The 23,279-nt window shown below is 42.6% G+C and overlaps 1 protein-coding gene across 49 annotated transcripts in view; it reads left to right on the forward strand.

Moving 5' to 3' along the window:
- The window catches only part of GPHN (gephyrin), a 534,893-nt gene that overhangs the window by 495,998 nt on the left and 15,616 nt on the right, over positions 1-23,279 (forward strand). For 23 of the 49 annotated variants that reach the window (XM_065592862.1, XM_065592866.1, XM_065592878.1 and 20 more), the window contains one exon: positions 3,970-4,041. The exons of the other annotated variants lie outside the window; for them this stretch is intronic. In XM_065592862.1, coding sequence (XP_065448934.1) covers positions 3,970-4,041 — 72 coding nt within the window. The remainder of the gene's footprint in view (positions 1-3,969; positions 4,042-23,279) is intronic. 49 annotated transcript variants of the gene reach the window in all.

The following is a 23,279-nucleotide window of genomic DNA, read 5'->3' on the forward strand; positions in this document are numbered from 1 at the left end:
CTCCAATCTGCTTTTGAGGCATGGCGTAAAATTTTCATAAGCCACCAAATTACTTAGGAGCCTAAGTCCCATTTTCAAAAGTGACTTAGGGACTTAGAAACCTAAGTTCCATTGACTTTCACTTTTGAAAATGAGACAAACTCCTAAATCATTTAGGCAGTTTTGAAATTTTTATGTATGGTGTCCATTAGATGGAACAAAGTAGTTAAGTAGGAATTTGAGGGGACAGTTAAAAGGTTTTCTCACAAGAATGAAGGTGCAAAACCATCTGATGTAGAAAAGATTACTTGAGATTATATTTTCCTTCTTGTAGAGAAGAAAAGATTAATTTGAAAAACCTGGCAAAAAGGAGTAGAGAAGAAATATGAAAAAGCAGCCTGCTGAGAAATTACCAGAAGCTCTATTAGCCTGCACTGAAACGGGTACTGATAGTTCAAGTAAAAAAACAAAACAAATTAGCATAGCACGGTTTTCCAGTTTTAGTGTAGTATTTCTCATGTCCAAGATTGTGAAATTACCACATAAAACAAAATAACACCCACTCCCTCTCTGGCAGAAGTAATCTAAGGACCTATCTGACTGTGGTGCATTCTCTACTTTCTTCTGAGCTAATAAAATCATATTAGATGAATTCCCACTTTACCTCTTTTCCTCACTCAACAAAGTCAGGGACAGTCTCATGACTAGAACTCAAGACTTCTTGACTTCCACTCCTACACTCCAGAGTATACTGTCTCACAACTTCAAAAAACTGAAAGTGAAGTTCTCCCATGAAAAGTGTCAGGGACCCACAGCTGAACCCAGACCCAGCTCATTGCCCTTAGCTGATTCAGCTAATGAATCTGGACTTCTGATTGGCTGAAGACTCTAGCAGGCACTTTCTCAAATACTGCAGCAGGTCTGGGTCTCTGGCTGTTCAACAGTATTCCATGCCTGCAGCTGTGTTTCTGATCCTGCTGTCAGTGCCTTCCTTGCTCCTGTCCCATGCTCCTTGTTCCTGGCTTGCAGTCCTGGTTTCCTCCCCTGGCTCCCGGTCTCTACTCCTGTCCCTGCTCTGGCTGATAGTCTGGCTCTGACCTTTGACTCCTGATTCCTGGTTCTTGCCTCTGGCTTGCTCCCTGGACTTGGTATTTGGCTTCTGACCTCAGCTCTGTCACTTGGTTCCTGATTCCTGGCTCTCAGCCGTTGCTCATTCCCTGGGCTTGATAACTTGGCTCCTGATTCAGGTGCTGACCACTCAGCTTGGTGACTTCTCCTCCAACCACTAGGCTAGCCTCCCTGCCCATAGCCTTGTCCTTAACAAAAAGTGACTGCAAAAATGGTATGGTGAGGTTCAGTGTTTTTTCTCTCTCAATGACGCCAGATCAGATTTGTTCTGTTTACAATATAAAGCTGTTTTTCTAACTGTCAGCCCTGCAAATTAATTCTAGGATCCGAGAATCAGTAACATTCTTTCCTTCTAGTAGCTATTATGCAAGGATCAGCTATTGCATTAAAAAAGCAGTCATATTTAGATTATGAGGTGAAAGCTGATAGGGCTAAACGCAGAGTAAAATTCCTCTTTTTTTTCCTTTCTCGCTCTTTCCTTTTTCCTGAGACTGTAAATATCAGTTTCCAAACACCTCTGTCAAGCGTTTCTAATCTTGACCTATTTAAATAGTGTAGCATAATTACAGTCATTGTATTAAATTGTTTTTGAGGACAGTAACACAAAGCCCTTTAATTGCTTCTAGTTGAAAAATGTTATTACATTAAAGCAATGTTGCAAGTTAATTTTTTTTTAAATGATGACTTTAGGATATTTTAACAGCAAATAACTTCTTTCCTTACCCATTTGACTGCTTCTGTATCTACCAGGCAGAATGCTTCTGCTGCATTATGGAATATAGTATCTATATATACTAACATTCCATTGATTTCAATCATACGTTAATGGATAATAGATAGTAGTACACCAGGTTCAGAAGATCAGCACTGAGAGGGTTAACCATTGATGAATAATATGGCAATTATTTAGAAGGATAGAATACTGGAAATTAGATTTTGGGTTTTTTTAAATGCTCTGTTTCAAATTAATTTAAAACTTCTTGGCCTATGAAAAGATGCTTTGGATTCCCTTATAACCAATTTTGTGGTTCTCAAATTGTAATGATCCATAAAACCAATGTCCCTGTTAAGTCCATGATTTTTGGTGTTTAGCACAGTTACGAATTTAAGTTTCCAGGTTCACCTTTTGAGGGGTTGTGCAGGTTTCCCTTAAGGACAAGTATTAAAAGATCAGGTATAGAATGGTTGCTTTGAGACCAAGATAGCTACAGCATATCCTGGGACCAACACAGCTACAACAACACTGCGAACAGAATATTCTATAGACAATTTAGCAACCCCACTGAAAAAAAAATAATTTGGTTCTTGACGCTGCTCTCCTTAATGCTGGAGACTGGAGCAGTGACCAGGATCAGGTGGGAACTTTGAAGGTGGCTTATTACAGCATTCCTCCCCCACCTCCTGAGCTGCATTGAGCCTACGTCTAGAAATGAAAGTACAGGTTGCTCTCTGACAAAAGCAATGGAATAAGAAATAAAACACTAAGACTAAAGCCTTCTTCAAGGATGGCTGTCGAAGAGAAACTGAAGTCTAGATGTATAGACTACTAGTTTTTCAGAACAGCTTAGTTTCAGGATTTTTTTCATGCATGCTGACATTGTTTAGCAAGTATCTGATCATATATAACAGAAATCTTTGCTGGAATGGCTAATGAGGACAAGCTACATATCATTAAGTCAATATACCTGAAAAAAAATCTTTGAGAAGATGGATTATATCTGCCATATTCTTTTGCAGCATCCCTTGGCCCCTGAAAAGTATTAAACTTCTTGTTGTTCAAGGGTTGCAAAACAATTTCTTATGGTTGCTGTGTCCATTTTGGTTTCAAACATCTTATTTTAATATTCCAGAAGATGCATTTTAAAGATTTCATTATCAAGTTAATGGTCTTAAAAAAGAAGGGGAGAGAGAGAGAGATTAAAAGTACTTTTCTTTGTGAGGGAAATGAAATGTACTCATCTGTCATCTGATACCACAGAGTAAAAAATGGACTTTGGTTTGTTTTATATTTGTAGCACAGAGGGTCCCAAGCATCTGAAAACAGGGTTTCCCAGCCAAATTGACTTGACCAGGTACATGGTAATAGGAACACTACCTCCATAAGGTAGCAATTTAAAGTAAGACATCAGCTGGTTCAAATTGGGTCCTAAAACCAGCTACCTTTCATTCTGGATACTTTTGTCTCTATTAGTCCTTCTCCCTCATAACAGCAGTTGTATCCGATAGTTGAGTAGAGGAGATTAGACAGACTCCTATGAGAATGAAGTGGTGCTGTAATCAATCACTAAGGTAGAGAAGCAGGATGGATACTGCACCTTTCTTCTTTGCAATCAAGAACATGACATTTACATGCCTTTGAACCCATTTCCTGAGGAACAAGTTAGGTTTCCTGCATGGCAATTCAGTGCACAAACTACAAAACTTTAGGTCTGACCCAAAGTTTGCTTTCCCCTTCCTCTTATTTTACCTTTGTATGCCTCCACTAGGCATGTGAGAGTTAACTATTTAGTTGGAGGCCTTCTCCAAAGATTGTCCATTTTCTGAGGTCCTTCACAAAAATTTGTGTGCTTAGCACCCTTCATTTTGATTTCTCTTGAAGTCAAGAGTGAAGATGTTTCTTCCTAGACTCTGGAAGAAAACAAAACATGCTCATTATGCTCAGCAGCACTGTTGCTAGCAGATGGGCATGCTCAAAGTCCTCAAATGCTTCCATGGCTTCTTCACATTTCATCCATGTGAGCAGCCCTTTGAACATTCTGAGCCACTCAGGGGAATGTGGCTGGACCTAGACCATTCCTTTCTCCCCAGGAGCCTCTCCTCTTCCTAGGCTCTTTACTCCCCTTCTGCTTCCTTTACCCTCAGGAAGCCAGATGCTTTTAAAGAAGAAGGGACACAGAGCTTCCAGAACACAGCGGAGACAGGCCTACCAGATTGGTGAGCACCATTTTTAAAAACACTTGAAACGTTCAGGCACATGCATGCCAGCACAGGCAGGGAAAACTAGAGGCTATTTGTGCAAAACTTTGAGCATGGAAAATACCAGTTATTGTTATACTAAATAGCATTTTATCCTCGCTGGTTAAGAAGTTAGATACTGCTGCCACGCTGGTGCTGAGGACTGCTAGCACCAAATTGAATGTTTATGCACCAGTGCACTGGTCCATATGGCACCCAAGACTTTGATAAAGTTAATGGTATTGCAACTGTTTCACATTCTGCTAGTACTGAGAATGCTGATATTATTCACCCATACCAGGAAACAACTTTATCCTTCAGGAGTTTACCTTTTAAAGATAGTGCAAGTTAGGAATAAATGATGTGGTATGGAGGCATTCCAGAAGGGTGCTACTTCACTGAAGTCATTATTACAACTCTTTAGTCATAATCACATCCATATCATGCCACTCATTATCATGCCCATGCTGATAATTACTCCAGTAGGTCGATTTTAGATCTTATGGAGTCCATGGAACTATCCAGGGTAGTTTCTGCCCTGAAATACATATACTGTCATATATTGGATCTTATTTGGAGTCTGGATTAGGAAATACACCTCTACCCCGATATAACACGACCTGATATAACATGAATTTGGATATAATGCGGTAAAGCGCACTTCCGTGGATCAAAACAAATTCGATATAACGCGGTTTCACCTATAACGCGGTAAGATTTTTTGGCTCCCGAGGACAGCGTTATATCGGGGTAGAGGTGTAATGCAAGGTGAATGATGATTATATTCTTGTCATATACGGGGTTTACAATAGACGGTGATAAAAGATGGCAAGAGCAACCTATCATAGCTTCTGTTAACAAAAGAGAACCTTTAGCATAATTTTAAATTCTACTTATAGAGCCAAGAAATCAGAAATAATTAGAAAACTCATGAAAAGCACTAAAACTCCAGGCCTGAAACTATTAATTGTGAGTAGCCTCATGAAAGTTAAGGGAACCACTTTTATAAGTAAAGGCTGCAGGGCTGGGCCCTTAATTAGCTAGTAGCCATTCCTTCTGATTACAAGGTATCTGCACATCATATGAAAATCTCACAGAAAAGACACATCTTCTCTGCACTCATAATTGGCTCAAGAATAATATCCTTAGCCCTTAGATGATGTGGATGAATTCAACAACCCACTATTCTTGTATCTGCACTTGCTAAGCAAGATTATCATAGCTCTAGGTTCTCCTCATAAAATTACCTGAACAGATCAATCCTATCAGAATCTCTCACTATGTTGTGCATATCTCAAAACTGTAGCAGCATGGTCTTCCCCTTTAAGGGCCAGGGGGCCCAGGGAGCAGCCAATCCTGTTCTACAGAGGAGCCCAACAGGCAGTTGCTGGGATTCATTTGATGGAGCTGGACAACATCTAGTGATTAGGTTTGATGATTCCCAGATAGGGAATATAAAGAAAGGCCTCAGCTACATGAGGCTGCCTGGAACCAGGAGAGGGCTGGGTGTACACTCTCTTGTGGCTGCAGCAGAAGGCTGCAAGAAGGCAGGCAAGCCCTAAACACCCACCATGGGGAAGGTCCAGCCCATTAAGCTATCACAGGCCAGCAGGCCTCACCATCTCAGTTAAGAACAGGACTGTTGCTTTTTGTTATTGTTCAGTTTTCCCAAGTTAAAGAATAAACAGAACCCCGAGGTAAGAAATATAAACTGAACTGGGTGTGGCCGATTATTTTATCAGGTCCACCAGCCTATAGAACTCTTATAAACAGTTAGCTTCTAAGGAGGGCCATGAGACAGGCCCTCCTCATTTCTCCCCTACTACATACGCACTCTTCTTTATGCAGATCTGGCCACACAAGATAATGTCGCCTAGGAATTATAAAGCATCTCCAACTCCCTACATTGATTTGATGCCTATCAGTGAAACTCTGAACAGCTGGCCTTAGGCAAAATCTAGTTTCTCTTTCGCCCCCTTTTCACTACTTATTTTTAGTAAACTGTAATTATTAAGCTTACTTGTATAATGTTATGTTATGTACAAAAAAAAACCCTGTAACTTTTCCTATGACTTCTCCTCATACGTAAAGGTCTATTTAAGAAATGGCTGCTGACAAGGAGAGGTTTCAAAAATATCTTTTTTGTTCATACAAAATGTCTGTATATGAGCAACACTCTTCATATCAGTTTTTGCCTTGAAGAGAAGTGTGTAGCCTTGTGTGTATGTTTTTTTCTTTGTTTTAAACACCTTGAACTCAAGTTAATCAGGAGAGGTGTTTTGATGTTCTCTTACAGGAGAAACCCTTAACACTGAGGCTTTGGGTCCAGTGTGAATGGTCTCAAATTCATTATTCCAGCTTCTGTGATCTGACAGTTTCTAAGGACCAAATTCATTGCTGGCATAACCATATATCTCCCATGTACTTCAATGGAAGTTGCACCCACTCACATCAGGGATGAATTTGACCCTCTATCTTTGTATTCATACTCAAATCTTAATCCTTACACAAATTATTATAAAGTAAGAAACAGTTATAAGAAACTCTGTCCGGTTGCCATGTATTAGACTATGAGGAGGCTTCTGTGCCGTTGTCTGTTGTTTTGAAGAACTTGGCACTGATTAAATTATCAGCCCCATTTTTGTCTTGCAGCCATCTCTGAGTGTATGGCATCTATCCCATCTTGCATGAGGGCTCTGGAAGAACATCAACTTTGGCACCATGTCTAGTCTTAGACCCACCTGTGCACTGTCATCTTTCTTAGTGCCAGCAACCTCTTTGGTGTTATTACTTCATGTAGTATCAATCATCAGTAACATTCCCTTCCAACCACAGCTGAAAATGTTCCACCTCAGAAATGAAAACATTTGAATCCATCCATATTGTCTGTGCGGAAAAGGACAAAAAAGAACTTAACAGTCTTAATGGTCTCAAGACTCGTAGGTGAAAACCCTGCTAACTTTTTGAAAGAACTAAGGCACCTGCTGGTAAGTATTGTGCTGGAATCCTCAAGGGTTGCTGATCTCAGCTTCAGTTCAAAGATCAGGAATAACTTAGTATTTAATCTCCTGGTTCACATGGAAACCATGAGATTCTGTCAGGCTGTCTCTGGATTCTCACACTGGACCTGACCTGCAGCCTAGGACGGGCCTTTGGAGATACCACAAACACCCAACCTTCCTGGTCAGACCACTATCCACTACCCCTATCCAGGCAAAGGTCAGAGCCTTGCATCCATCCTTCCAGGGAAAATCAAAGCTGGTTTGCCCTCAATAATTCTTGAACCCTTTACACTTTCAACTTGCCCTGGGAGAGCAAGCTACAAAGCTAAGACTCACAAGTTGGTGTGTCACTACCTGACAGTCGCTACTGTCAAAGCCTTTGCCCTGAGTTTCCCATGTCACCAAGAAGATCACGACAGTTCACAGGTAATCTCCAGTGGATGGAAGTACACAAGCAGAAAACTAAAATGCTGATGACACGCAACCAGATCTGAATCCAGGCATCAACAGCATAATGACTTCTACAGGATGATGCCACCACAGTAAAGAAACCTTTATCATCACCACCTCCTTTGTCTCCCACTTTGTTGGCTCTCTGTCATTCTGTGTCAGTCTAATGGGTACCCGCCAAAACAGTTAATAAATATACTGGAATAAAATAAATTACTATTGAAATGTAGAAAAATGTTTTAAAAGAATTAGGAAGATTTCACAGAAACATGCATGTCATTCTGAGAGCTCTAACATCTTGTGCCCACGGATGGAGGAATGAAGGAAAATTTCCCTCTAGGTAGGAAATAGTATTCCTATTAGCAGTAACATCAGTTAGGACAGTAGTAGAAGTTAGTGAAGTCTGAGCCTTTTAGCTGATATCTGACAAAGGACAGAATTTATACACAACCCCTTTTTATCTAAGTAGCCTAAGTTAGTATCATTATTCCAGGCTTTACCCTGAAAGTGACCTAGACAGAAAGCACCATTTTGAACACATGCAAAAAGGAAATAACAAAGAAGGTGAGAGGAATGGAATGCTGTCAGAACATTGTAGAGCACACTGGAGAATTCTGAAACTCAATTAATCTGCTGAAATTATTTTGAAGGCCTCCATATGCCTCTATATCCACCATCAGAATGGTGAAGGTTTCTGAGGAAAACATAAAAGCCAAAACAAACCCCTTTATATTAAAAAGTACACTCTGCAAGGGGAGTAGCTCTTTCTTTGGCCGAACTAGATATGGTATCTGGTCATTATTCTACATCTGGAAGATTACTGATATGCAAAAACATTCTTCTGACCCATGACAGCATAGTCCTAAAATGGGTGACATAACTTGCCTTTATGCCCAGCTGCATCCATGATTTTGCGATCTGCCACCTCTACTGAACGAACATGAGAAGACAAATAAGGGTTAATCACCATAGGCCAAGTCCTTTTTCAGCCCTTCCTCAGAAAAAAGTTTCATTGACCTCAATGAGAATTTGGCTGAGTAAAAAATAAGTTCTTCAGAACTTGACCCCATGAAAATAATAACCTTTTCCTTACTGACGTTTTCCTCCGGCACACACTTCCATCCTTATCTTTATGGAAAGGAAATGTTTCTTAATTTCTCTCAGTCAAAACTGGGAGTTTGCTGCGATTATACAATGGGAAGGAAGTCTTAAGGTGACCTGGGGAATTCCTAACAGCACTTAACAGCTTTTTACAAGCCATCTCCCAAACTGGGAATTCCCTTAGCATGGGGAAGTTCCCAGGAGGTGTAGACTGGCATAGCCAATTCTTAACTTCCCCAACCCCCTGCAATCCTCAGTACAGGAGGTGAGGAGGGGTGCAAAAGGGGTGTGGCTGGAATATACTATACTCTGGCTATCCCCAAATTGGGGCTCATAGCCAGCTGGTGAAGTTTAGAATAGCCCTCCAGCTCCTCTGATCTATGCTGAAGTTGATATAGAACCAGCTCCAGCATCACTGCAACCAGCTTCCTCATGGCCCCCAGGCTGTACCCAGCCCTACAGCTCTACTTTCTATGATCTATGATCTTATGAAAAAAACATTTAATCCTTTCAACCTGTAACTGTCTTGTTTTCAAGTACAGTAGCTGGAGGCCAAAAAAGATGACCCAATTCTGCCTTCGTATACATAGGCATACATCTACAGTACCTATTTTGCATGCAAATCTCCTGTCTGTCTGTCTCTCTCTCTCTCTCATAAATTTGTAAAGCACCCATCACAATAAATTCAAAGTGGTAAATGTACAAATTTTACTGGTACAGTTCTCCAAAAGAGTCCCCTCAGTGTTTGAAACATGGATTTATAAAGCCATGGCTGATGCATAAAGGAGTAAGAATGTCTTAAGTGGTTTCATTAGTCTTCCAACAGTAATAGCATCACTGTTAGGGTTACCATTCGTCCGGATTTACCCGGACATGTCCTCCTTTTGTGTGCTAAAAATAGCGTCCGGGGGGAATTTGTAAAGCACTCACAATGTCCGGGATTAGCAGAGCGAGCGGCTGGGAGGGCTGCAGGGAAGTCCCGGGCTGGACTCAGGAGCAGCTGTAGAGGAGCCGGATCCGCCCTGCATTCTGAGCCGGCAGCTCCCTTGCAGCCCAGTCCAGCAGCACTGTGCAGGGCCAGACCGGGTTTTGTTGTGCAGGGCCAGACCGGGTTTTGTTGTGCTGGGGAGCTCAGCCATGTGTCCGGCTGGGCTGCACAGAGCCCAACACTCTGTTCTGAGCAGCAGGGTAAGGGGGACCGGGGGCAGGAAGGTTCTGGAGGTGGCAGTCAAGAAACGGGGGGGGCTTTTTGGGGGGAGTGGAGAAAGTTTTGGGCAGTCAGGGTACAGGTAGGGGGTAGGGTCCTGGGGGGCAGTTGGGGGGGGTCTTAGGAGGGGGCAGTTAGGGGACAAGGAACAGGGAGTCTTAGGTAGGGGGTGGGGTTCTGGAGGGCAGTTAGGAGCAGGGGTCCCAGGAGGGGGCAGTCAGGGGACAAGGAGCAGGGGGGGAGTGTTTGGGAGTTCTGGGGGGGGCTGTCAGGTGGCAGGGGTGGGGAGATGGATCGGAGCAGTCAGGGGACAGGGAGCAGAGGGGTTTAGATGGGTTGGGAGTTCTGGGGAGGGGGTGGGGAGTGGTTGGATGGGGCGTGGGAGTCCCAGGGGTCTGTCTGGGGGTGGGGGTGTGGATAAGGGTTGGGGCAGTCAGGGGACAAGAGGCAGGGAGGCTTAGATAGGGAGTGGAGTCCTGGGGGGCAGTTAGGAGCAGGGGTCCCAGGAGGGGGCAGTCAGGGGACAAGGAGCAGGGGGGGAGTGTTTGGGAGTTCTGGGGGGGGCTGTCAGGTGGCAGGGGTGGGGAGATGGATCGGAGCAGTCAGGGGACAGGGAGCAGAGGGGTTTAGATGGGTTGGGAGTTCTGGGGGGGGCTGTCAGGGGGTGGGGAGTGGTTGGATGGGGCGTGGGAGTCCCAGGGGTCTGTCTGGGGGTGGGGGTGTGGATAAGGGTTGGGGCAGTCAGGGGACAAGAGGCAGGGAGGCTTAGATAGGGAGTGGAGTCCTGGGGGGCAGTTAGGGGCAGGGGTCCCAGGAGGGGGCAGTCAGGGGACAAGGAACGGGGGGAGGGTTGGGGGTTCTGGGGGGGCGGGAAGTGGGAGGGGCAGGGGCGGGGCTAGGGCGGGGCTCCTCCCGTCCTCTTTTTTTCTTGCTGAAATATGGTAACCCTAATCACTGTAATCTGCCAACATGTTAACAAAAAGAATAGGAAATAACCAACAGATATTGAGAGCTTCATTTGAGTGAATGAGACTAGTACAAAAGAGAACTCTGTGGAGATGGTCCAGGAAATCTGTAACGAGCTCTGGAAGTTGTAGAATGACAGCACCTTGATAATTAAATCTCTGCTAAATGCTCCAGTTCAGTTTTGCAAATGCCACTGATCCTGTTGCAGAATGGTAGGTGATGCTGCATGCTGTCTGTGTTGTTACTTGTTTTCCAGATTAAGTAGCGTAACTGAATGATCTAACTGCATGAGTTTCAAACTGCTGATATAATGGTTTGTGTCACAGAAGAGGTTACCTGCTTTAAAAAATAAGTTACAGTAAAATCTCATTAGAAATAAACAACAGGATCAGCAAAAATGATCTGTCTAGCAGACTTCAGTCTCTATCTGAAGGTCAAACAAAATTGTACTATAAATTTGGGGATACTTTAAAGTGGTGCTTTTAGATACTGAATTGTTTGTTGAAGAATTCTTTGGTGCAGTTTTATTCATCAAGATAAAATAAAACCTTTTGCAAGTGTGGTGTACGTTTTGCTGATGTTTGCATCACTTTCCAGTCAGGCTGCTGGTTCAAGCTATTGAGTTCCTTTGTACTTTTCTGGGTCAGCTTAAAGACAGCTCAGTAGTCATAACTATTGATATATGCTTTCTACAGACTGACCTGGAGGGCTGGAAGATTTCCATGATTGTAGAAAGGATTCCCCTTCTGGAAAAATGCCATCCTCCGAGCCTTTTCCAATTTGATTAAATCAAGTTGCACTTCTACTGCAATGTCATGCATCAGCTTGTTAGATTTGTATTGCATGTTGCTGCTGCCAGTTTACAAAGCCTATCCTCAATCTCCGTACCAGAATGTATGCTCTCTACAGAAGAGAGAGAGGAGGGACAATAAAATGCACAGCAGAACTGGTGATGTGCTTGTTAAATTGGCACAGTTAGCAGAGAATATTAAAACAGACTTAACAGCACACTGACTCTTTAAGCAAAACGCAGTGTCTGCAGTTTCCGAAATATGTACACAAAGCACATTCCTGCTTCTTAGTGCAGAAGCAATCTGCTGAAAGTGGAGATTTCTAATTATCCAGGGGAAATTTGTATCTCTGCTTAATTAGCTAGATGCACAACTTCATAAATTTCATATTTTCCTTACAGAGAAAATATTCTCATCAGCTCTATCTCCAGTACGTACAAAGTTGTAAGTAGCAATAAGAGTAAGAGCAATACAAAGAGTATGATTTGTGAATCAGTATGACCAATGTACTGTTCTTTTGTGTCAGTAAAGCTGGATTTTTTTCTGTTGTGTAATCAAGAATATCACCTTCAATGTGCAGATCACCAACTGAAGGTGAGTAGTTTTGTTACCTGGAGATGAGACTTTCTCATGGAAAACTCCCGTTAGGTGTAAGCTACTTATCTGCTCTTCTTCACCATAATATCTTAGCACCGATCATAATTTCTCAGGGCTTGTCTATACTTACCGCGCTGGTTCGGCGGCAGGCAATCGAACTTCTGGGTTCGATTTATCGCGTCTAGTCTGGACGGATAAATCGAACTCAGAAGTGCTCCCCGTCGACTCCGGTAATCCTGCTCGCCGCGAGGAGTACGCGGAGTCGACGGGGGAGCCTGCCTGCCGGGTCTGGACGGCGGTAAGTTCGAACTAAGGTACGTCGACTTCAGCTATGTTATTCACGTAGCTGAAGTTGCGTACCTTAGTTCGATTTGGGGGTTTAGTGTAGACCAAGCCTCAGTGAAGGAAATGTCCAGGAATGGCATTTTCTGCCAAACATATGAAATGATTTGCCATGCCAGATCAGATCATTAGTCCATTAAATCCAGTATCCTGACTCTAGCAGTGGCCAATAATTGGTGTTTTCAGAGTAAGTCCAAAACCTCCAATCTGTACCTGCCCAATTAAGCAGTGGTGTCAGCAGGGTTTTTATCCTGCACTTCTCATTGGCTATATTATGCCTTGAAGAATGATGTTGATCCTGTTCTTAATATGTCCACTTACAAATATTATTTTGCCTTTTATTTTAGAATTCAAGTACTTTCCAAATACTTTTTCTTTCCCCATCTATCCAGAATGAAGCTGTTCATGGTTTGTACAGCAGATGAAGCAAGAGACAAAATTAACAGCTGTTGGCTGGCTGTGATTTAAATATTTTTTTAAATGCCATTCAAATGTTAAAGCTTTGCCTTCATAATGACAACTCAGCCAACAAACTCCTTCAGTTTATAATAATAATTATAATAATAAATTAATATAATGTTATGTAGTGTTTTTCATCCTCAAGGATTGTAAAGTATTTTGCAAACATAGCTAAAAGGAATGTGGAATGGTGTCGTCAAAGATTTTATAAGGTCTGAGCTGTGGATGCCCTATATTACTCAATTGGTGAAGCCAAGGGTGAGTTATGCAGGTCATCCCAAAAGAATTGGAATAAAACCCTTACACAAATCAAACAATCAAGGACTTTTTATATGACTCATGTTACAGAAAAACTTAAAAATTTTTAGAGAAGTTTAATTTACCCCTGAATTATTCTAGTTTTAAAATGGCATAAATCCATTGAAATTAGTGGCACTATGCCATCATAAAACTGAAGTAAGAGTGGTGAATTGAACTGTCAATGGGGGTTATTTTTCATCTTCCTTTATCATTGTTACTTTATGTATTTATTTTGATTTATACATAAAAATAACTAAAAGAGCTCCTATTCCATTGCTCTAAGTGACTTTGACAATTAAATATGCATTTACACATTTTTTACAACTCCCTCCAACAATAACTAATAAATACCGAATCGCTATTAACCCACACTCCTTGCTATGCTTACAATTCCTTACCCCTTCCCAAAAGCCAGTCAGAATAGGTGGGCTTTGCAGCATTCCCTTAAGAATAGATTTGGGCTGTTTTAGACTGAGGGTGGAGGTGGGTTCCAAATTTATGAGCCCCTAATGAGAATACCCTGCTAGAAACTCTCTCTCTTTTATAAAAAGAGGGTTCTAATTCAAGCCTCTGTTGACCACAGCTGCAATGGTATAGCATAGGAAGAGACATGGATATAAAAAAGAAACCTTCGCAATATCCTGGTCATATATAAATAAAAAAAGCTGTCCTTGCTGTTGCTACTACTTGATGACCTAGTAGCAGCTGGTAGTCTAGCCCAGTTCTTAGATCATGGACATGAACAACAAAAACAGGACATGAACCCTCAAACTATGGGGCAGATACTAGCCTTACCATATCTTTTGGTCACCTCCACCAGCCAACCAACAACAACCCAGTCTTACACAGACCTAGTTTCAGCCAGGTAGATCTCTCCCATTCCTCTATCAGCCAAACATTGGGTAAGGCAATTCACTTTTCTGGTTGGGTCTGATATGACTGGTTTTCAGAGCTGAGTATCATCAGCACACAGAAGGCCCAGCAATCCATGTCTTCTCACTAACTCTTCCAACAGCCATATAGCCACATTAAACAAAAGGGGTGACAAAATAAAATTCTGCAGAACCCCAAATTAGAATACCCTCAAGCAGAGGGAGCAATTGTCCACTACCAGCCTTTGAGAAATTAAGCAAGATAAGAATAAAGCCACCCAAAATAGGCCCACGTACTCTCACTTGGGTCTGCAGGTGAGTGGACACCACCTCATACTCAGTGATATTGAAGGCAGCTGTTAAATCTGAAAATACCAGCATGGACACCTGATAGTTATCTGTTGCCAGGAGGAGATCCATCCAACAATGCAACCCACACAGCCTCCATGCTGTATCTGTATCTCAGTCTGTACCCAAGCAGACAAGGGTCAAGGAGAACTGGGACAACTAGATATTGGGAGAGTTATCTTAATCAAAATTGGAAGATTAGATACAGAGTGATAATTGGCCACATCACCAAAATCAAGTGATTGTTTTATGAACAGCAGCTGCACATGTGCTTTTTCAAGGGAAGCTGGCACTCAACTCATCCTCAAGGATTCACTGATATTTTCCATCAACAGTTCTTCCCCACTGGCCTCAAGAAACCAGGAAAGACCTGAGTCTCAAGCACAGGTTGTTGAATAAAGTGATCCTAGTACGTTAGACTCTAGAGGGTGACACTGGCCAAAACTCCCATCAGAGAAGCCTTTTCATTTGTCTTCTCAAGAACACACACTTTCACACAGAGGAAGACAGTTTTACTTGAATCTGAGCAATTTTAAATGAAAATTAAAAATAAATTTCCTCACAAGTGGAACTTAAATTAGCCACCAAGTGTAGGCTGCCCAGTAGTCAAAACAAACTTGCTAATCAATATTTTGCAGGTGCTGTCATGGAGTCACATGCCTCACACACAGCCACCCCTGGGCAGTGCATATCACAGGCCAGGGGAGGCTGAGCCTCCCCAAACAGCCTGGCATGTCACTGCCCATGCTCTGCCCCAGGCCCTCTCCTGCCTGCTCCCAGTTCCCGCTCTTCCCCTGTGGCCCAGGCTAGGGCCGGAGCGGGCTGGCCTGCTGCCAGGACTCGGAGCAGCTGGGGCGGGTGCTTGTGCCACCCGGCTCTCTAGGGCTGGGACTACTGGGGCGGGGGTGCCGGTGGCCAGAGTGGGAATGCTTTGGGCTCCAGTGGTGGACAGGGGGCAGAAAGGGTTGTGGAGGGGGGAGGCCTGGGGCAGAAGGGGAGGGGCCAGGGGCTAGCCTCCCCCACCGGGCGGTTCATGCGCCGCCCATGCAGCCACCTTAAAAAAAATCTTTGTTACAGTTGATTTACTATGGCCTACATGGCACCATCCGCACTCTGTCTTTCCTCCTGCTTCACTTTGTTGCAAGCTATTTATAAACCAAGGTGACCTGTAAGGCCAAAGCCTGGGGAGAGGGTGAATGAGGGCCACCTGATTGATGGTGGAGGATGCCACCACCACCACTGATAAAGAATGGTCTATCAGAGGAACTTTTTTCTCCCAAGCCTTCTGGAAATATTCAGGTTTGAGTAGTTTCTGAAGGCAGACTCCTGGAACAGGCCCCTCATTCAGATGGGGAGGTATCCCTCATATTGAATCAAGGTAGTGGTTGGTCCATGAGATGAGTTTCCAAACTCCCTATATCCAATCCCAACCCAAACACTGGCAGTTACTTTGTGGTTAGTAGCATACTGAATAAGAAGTATTGTGGCAGAGGAGCCAAGCACACGATCACAGAAATTAGTCAATCTTCTATTGGTTCAGGATTGTTCAATACACCGTATATGTGTGTCAGGGTTGGGGGCACTAGATTATGTTAAAGGAACTCACATGTAAATGCTGTAGATGTAAACTGATTATAAATTAGCTAACTTCAATATTCTGGAAGTTCTGTATGGTTCCTTTTGCTCTGCTGTGTGCAGTCTGTATTAGTAAGAAGCTTCACCCCTCCATTCTCCCAATTCACATAGTAGCATCAGGACTAATGTTAGTCATTATCCTCAGATAGCTGATCAACATTTCAAAAATGAAAATTTCAATGTGTGCGTAAGAAAAAGATTGCTGACGTATTAGAGACAGAATTAGGAATTGAGTTTGTTTTCATTTTTCAATATCTGTCTTTTAGTTGCATCACATCAGTCTCTTCAAATATGGAGAGTCTTTATACCAACATGTTTTCCCACCACCACACTGTTTCCCATGACAAGTACAGAGAGGCTTGTAATGTGTCTAGCAGAATGTGTAAAAGTGTATACGTCATAGAGAATGCAGATATGTGAATGGCTTTTTCAGAGTCCTCTAGTGGAGATGAGAAGCAAGTTTCAGACAAAATAAAGTTGAAGGGTTTTCCATGCCTATTTATGTCGTGTTTTGGTTCCATTGTTGTACATATTGAATAAATTGGACTGGTGATGAACAGGATTACAATATGTAATATTTTAATCAATGGGTTTTCTTTGTGCACCACAGAGGTTCTTCCTACTACAGTGAGTCTCTGGAAAATAATACTGAGATTAAAGAAATGTCATGTTTAAAAAATACTAAAGATCATAAACACAGTAAGTGAATCACTAATTATGAAGCCTGTCATCTGATTTCTTTGGTCTGTCTGCTGAGACTGCCAGCAAGGTGGCCATTTAGTGCCTAATGTAGTGGGTATTGTGATGTTGCTATCTATCCATGAGGCCCAAAACTAATTTAGCTAATTTTCTATAGGCTGGACTAGCTGTCAGATACTGGTGACTTTTTATTATTACTAACCTAAATTGAATACAAATGAGAGGCAGTAGGCTATTACTCTCCATCAGAGTCATCCAGTCTCCCAGAGAGATTATTCCCACCAGCAAGGAGACAAATAAGAGGGGACATGCTAAAAGTATATAATGAATGGTAGAGAGAAGGTAGAGCAGGAACATCTATTCTCCCTGTCTTGTACCACAAGAGCAAGAAGACTTTCAGTGAAATTAAAAGGTGGCAAATCCACAACTGATCAGAGGAAATACTTTTTCAATAACAAATAACTAGACTGTGGAACTCATTGCCATAAGAATTTAGCAAGATTCAAACGTGATTGTATCTTCATGTGGATCTCAAGGATATTCAGACTCGTAATTCTTCTTCAAGTTATCATCCATATGGGTGCTCCATGTCAGGATGTGCATGCGCCTATGCACTCCTGATCTGAGATTTTGTCAGCCGTATCCACAGATCCAGCCTGTGCCCAACACACCCTCATACTCTGATGCAAGGATATACAGGGAGCGGTGGACCCGCACCACCACTCCAGTTCCTTCTCCATCACCTATGTCTTGACATGGAGAGTCACAGTGTCAGCTTACTAGCTGACCCAGCTTGTTACTCTTTTGTCTTATTTGTCTTCAACGCCTGGTCCAGACGGCAGCTTGTATGTTTGTATCACCCCTGGCAAGACTACACTTCTGATATCTCCACACCTAGCTCAGGTCTGCCTACATGCACAACAAGCACAACGTGTCCAAGCAGGTGTCAATACCTGTGAGGTTCCTTGACTGTCTCAGCAAGTGGAAGGATCCCCTGAAGGTTTGTGTGGGAATTCCATTTGCACGTTCTTCCCCCACAAAGATCATCACCACCACTGCCTCCCTGATAGGTTGAGATGCTCATTCCCAGGATTTCACAACCCAAGGCAAATGGACCCCCCAAAAGATGTCTTTCCATATCAGCATTCTTAGACTCAAAGCAGTCCTTTATGCTTGCAGCAACTTCCTACGCAACAACAGGGGCCACTCAGTCAGAGTAATGCTAGACAACCAGGGCTGCAATGTATTATATAAATAACAAGGAGGCACAAGATCCCATGCTTTATATGCAGAGTCCAAAAATTATGGAATTGGTGCATATCCTACTGCATAGAGATCTCAGAGATTTATCTACCAGGGCTACAGAATGCCATAGCAGCCTGCCTGAGCAGCCATTTCCATCTCTTCGTAACACCATTCAATGTGAAGTGCCGGCACTTCTGCTCAAGGAGGCGACATGGTCGCAACTTGCTCGGAGATGCCCTTCTTATGTGTCCTGTTGTATGTTTACCCCCCCCCCCCATGCCATTGCTCCTCAAATTACTGAACAAACTGAAACAAGAAAGATTGATGTCCATTCTTATAGCACCATCTTGGCCAAGACTTGTTTGGTTCCCAGATCTACTTCACCTATCCCTAAAGCTACCTGTTTGTCTTCTTCTGACTCAAGGGTTAAGCACTATGACCCACCCCAAACTCTCATCATTGCACCTCAAAGCCTGGCTCCCTGATGCGTCTCTGGCATAGAACAGGCTTGCTCTGCAGAGGTTCAAATAGTTCTGCTGAACAGTAGAAAACCCGCCACAAGGACAACTTACCTTCAGAAATGGAAGTGTTTTCAAGTGTGGTATGCCCAACGATCCATACCTTCTCTCAAGTCTTTCCTCGCACACATTCCTGCAAAATTTAAAAACCATGGGTTTATTTCTGAGCTCAGTTAAGGTTCACCTGGCTGCCACTATAGCCTTTCACCTCCCCCCAGCAAAGGGTTTTCAGTCTTCGCTCAGACGACCACTGTGAGATTCATTAAGGGTTTTCCTTTTCCTCCCATCAAAAAACCTCCTCCACAATGTGACCTCAAAGAGAAAACTGCCATTTGAACCTATGGGGAGTTGTTCTTTCCTTCATTTTTCTTTTAAATCCTCATAGCCATCACCGTGGCCAGAAGAGTTGGGTAGGATTCTTTTGGTTGACCCACTATTCAGGGTGTTTTATTGCAACAAGGTGACATTACATCCCCACCCTCGCTTTCTACCAAAAGTTTCATCATAACTTCACATTAATTAGGACATTCATCTACTAGTGTTTTGACCCAAACCTCACTCCACTAGAGAGAGAAGCCAGTCTCTACACACTGGATGTAAGAAGAGCTCTCGCCTTTTACCTTGATAGGACTAAGCCTTTCAGGGCTTTTTCCAGACCCTTTATTTCCATCATGGAAAGAGTGAAAGGACATCCAATGTCCACCCTAAAATTGTGAAAATGGGTTTTGGGATGCATCTTGACCTGTCACAACGCCTCAGATACGCATCCTCCATTTAGGGTGCTTGCCTATTCCACCAGGGCTCAGTCTACCTCTGTGGCCTTATTGAAGACCATATCCATCTTGGACATTTTCAAAGTCCACCACCTAGTCTTCAGTGCACACATTTTCCGAGCACTATGCAATCATGCATGTTTCTAGAGCTGACGTGGCCTTTGGTGAGGCTCTTCTACAGTCTGTACTGAATCTGTCTGGGGTAGGGCAAAGAAAGGGGGAAAAGATTCAGACGTTTAACTCAGAAAGATGGCAAGAACAGGGTCTGTTATGGCCTAAAATTGATGTTAATAGGAATTCTGAATTCAGAGCCTAGATTCTACACAGATAAAGGCTTCATAACAGTGATAGACAAATTTCATTAGCTGGTTTGCAAATAACTCAGGCTAAATAATCTTGGTGTGATTTCATAATTAATATATCAAGACAAAGCACAACATTCACTAGAGAGCAGTATAGACATTCTGACCAAGATTTTCAAAAACAGGAACCTTAATTTAGACTCCCAATTCCATATTAAAGTACTTAAATATGTGTGACGTTGTGCAGTCTATATGGTTTTATAAAAACATGATAATAAGTGAATATAAGGTAACTGGAATATGCTTCATGCAAAAGGTCTCTTGTAAGGTATAATTACAAAGCTTATAATCTACTGAGTATGAACATCCTATTTGTATAAATGTACCACTTTTGTATCTGAAACTAGAAATATGAAATATAACTCTGAGGGCCTATTGTAATTATGCAAAGTCTGGGCCCTTAATGGTGGTTTGGAATCTTGATGACTCCCATTGTCTGCAGATGGCTGTGTTTACCTGTGAGTTTTCCTGTATATTTGTGTGCTGGCAAATGGGTAATGAATTCTTGCACTGACATGTGATCATGTCACCTGAACTGGAATCTATCTTTAACCTGGTGCTTTTCCAGTGAGGGGGAGGTGGAAACCCAGAGGGACAAAGGGTTCCTGCCTTATGCAAAAGATATATAAAGGGGTGGAAGAGAACAGAGGGGGAGAGGAGCCATCATGAAAAATCCCCTAGCTATCACCTGAGCTGGAACAAGAGCTGTACCAGGGGAAAAAATTGTGCCCAGGCCTGGAAGGTGTCCAGTCTGAGAAAAAAATTAATGAAACATCTCTGAGGGTGAGATTATCTGTATTCAGTTTAATTAGACATAGATTTGCGCATTTTATTTTATTTTGCTTGGTAACTTACTTTGTTCTGTCTGTTACTACTTGGAACCACTTAAATCCTACTTTCTGTATTTAATAAAATCACTTTCTACTTAGTAAATAACTCAGAGTATGTATTAATACCTGGGGGAGCAAACAACTGTGCATATCTCTCTATCAATGTTATAGAGGGCGAACAATTTATGAGTTTACTCTGTATAAGCTTTATACAGGGTAAAACGGATTTATTTGGGTTTAGACCCCATTGGGAGTTGGGCATCTGAGTGCTATAGACAAGCACACTTCTGTGAGCTGTTTTCAGGTAAACCTGCAGCTTTGCGGCAAGTAATTCAGACCCTGGGTCTGTGTTGGAGCAGATGGGAGTGTCTGGCTCAGCAAGACAGGTGCTGGAGTCCTGAGCTGGCAGGGAAAATACGAGCAGGGGTAGTCTTGGCACATCAGTTGGCAGCTTTCAGGGGGGTTTCTGTGATCCAACCCATCACAATGTGATCTGACTTTCAAAAGTTCTGACAACTCAGCAAAACTTCCATTAATCTCAGTGAGTGCTGCTGGAAGCTCATCACTTTTGAAATTCAGGCCTCTTATTTAGGCACTTAAATATGGATTTAGGAGACTAACTTTAGGCTCCTATTTTTTGAAATCTTGGCCACCATGTGAAATTGAAATAGTAAGAGTGGTTGATACTGAGATCAAAATCCTCCACTCCCAATTCTTAAATCACACAGATGCTATTTAACTAAAAGAAAGAGATTTTGTCTTTTTGTGTTTGTTTGTTTGTTTTCTTGTCACAGCTGGTTTCTCTTTCCTTGAGCAAAGCACCTTACATTCTAATCCCTCTCTCCCTGCTACAGACCTTTATCCTACCAGCTGACACATTGGAAAATGAGCATGTATCATGTTCTTCTTCTTCTTCTAGCCCATTCCACACCATCACTTAGTTCCACTCCAGGAATCTGTCTGCAGGAGTGCACTGAGTCAGGGGGCAAAAGTTCTCACTTAGAGCTGGGCAGGAATTTTTTGACAAATCAGAAACTGTTCATGAAACCAAGATAAGTTAGACAGAAAAACATTTAGTTTTGAGATTTTCAGACAAAATCTGGGGTTTTTTGGTTCAAAATGACTTTTCATTTAGAAACTTAGGCTAATTAGACTGAAAAAGTTTTTTAAACGTTCAAAATCAAAATTAAACATTTTGAAATTGTCAAAACAAAGTGTTTCAACTGACCCAAAATGGAAAAAAAAAGGTTTTGTTGTTTTGGGGTGGTTTATTTTTTATTCGTGAATATTTTCTAGATTTTGACTTTTTGTCTCTTCAATTTGAGAAACATTTCAAGATCTTTAAAATATTTTCAAGTTAGGAAAATCATTTTCCACACAACCCTACTCTCACTGCATTTTCCTAAAGAGAAAATACAACATCACTGAACAACACCTGCATTATGCCACACCAGTTATGGAAGTTTGTGGAAAAGTGCTGGCAGGTCACTCACTCTCTACACATCTGCTATATAAATGATGTCTGTGGACTCTCTGTCTGGTGTACACTACAGTAGATGGTGTTTCTTTTGTATATCCAATGTTGTAGAAAAAATTAATTATACACCTCTACCCCGATATAACGCGACCCGATATAACACGAATTCGGATACAACGTGGTAAAGCAGTGCTTCGGGGGGGCGGGGCTGCGCACTCCGGCGGATCAAAGCAAGTTCAATATAACGTGGTTTCACCTATAACGCGGTAAGATTTTTTGGCTCCCGAGGACAGCGTTCTATCGAGGTAGAGGTGTACTATATTGTATTATTTAAGAAAGATTCCCAAAACTTCCAGACCCACACTTGAACCACGGATTCCAGCAGATGCCTCTAGAAACAGCAGACCTTGACAGGGATTGTCCCTTCCTATATGTTTGTACACTCCCAAACGTATTTTGGGCACTACCACTACAGAAATATAATTATCAAATAATTAAATACAGTATTACAATATATATGCAGAAGGAGGCAAAGTTAAGGTTACTCGTGCACTCTTATTTTTGTATTTGCCAAGTTTTGAGTGCTTGCCTGTGCATTCTCTAATGTTGTTTTTCTGTAGAATGGATATATAGACAAACAGGAATCCCCTTCTCTTAGCTTCTCATGGTAACTGTACTTCTCTTAATGCAGACTGGGCATCTTCTGTTTTATTCATCAATATAATAGTAGCTGAACAGTAATAGACAGAAAGAGGTTGCAGCAATAGCTGACAGTCCCAGTCTCTGCCAGAGCAGCGGTGTCCACACTGCTATTTTTAGTGCACTAGCTCAAGCCCCACTAGCAGGAGTCTGCCTACCTGAGCTGGGAGGCTCACTCCCAGCTGTAGTATAGACATATCCCATGTGTTCACCTATGAGGGGTAGTAGCAGTGCAAGCTGCGATTGCGATCTGCGGCGGCAATTCAGCGGGAGCTCCTTGGCTCTGAGGGGGAGTGAGGGACCGTCCGCCGAATTGCCACCGAATAGTTGGACGTGCCGCCCCTCTCCAGAGTGGCCGCGCCAAGCACCTGCTTGGCAAGCTGGTGCCTGGAGCCGGCCCTGGGTCTGTGCAGTGCTCAGGCTCAGTAAGTGTCCACACTGTAAGCTCTAAAACAGGGGAGCTGCTCAGCCATGGTTTTCAGAAAGAGGGAGAAGGAGGAGTTCTGAGGCTGAAGGGCTGCTGTGAGTTCCACCATTAGCCCCA

The sequence above is a fragment of the Chrysemys picta genome, chromosome 4, assembly GCF_011386835.1.
Source record: "Chrysemys picta bellii isolate R12L10 chromosome 4, ASM1138683v2, whole genome shotgun sequence".
NCBI lineage: Eukaryota > Metazoa > Chordata > Testudines > Emydidae > Chrysemys > Chrysemys picta.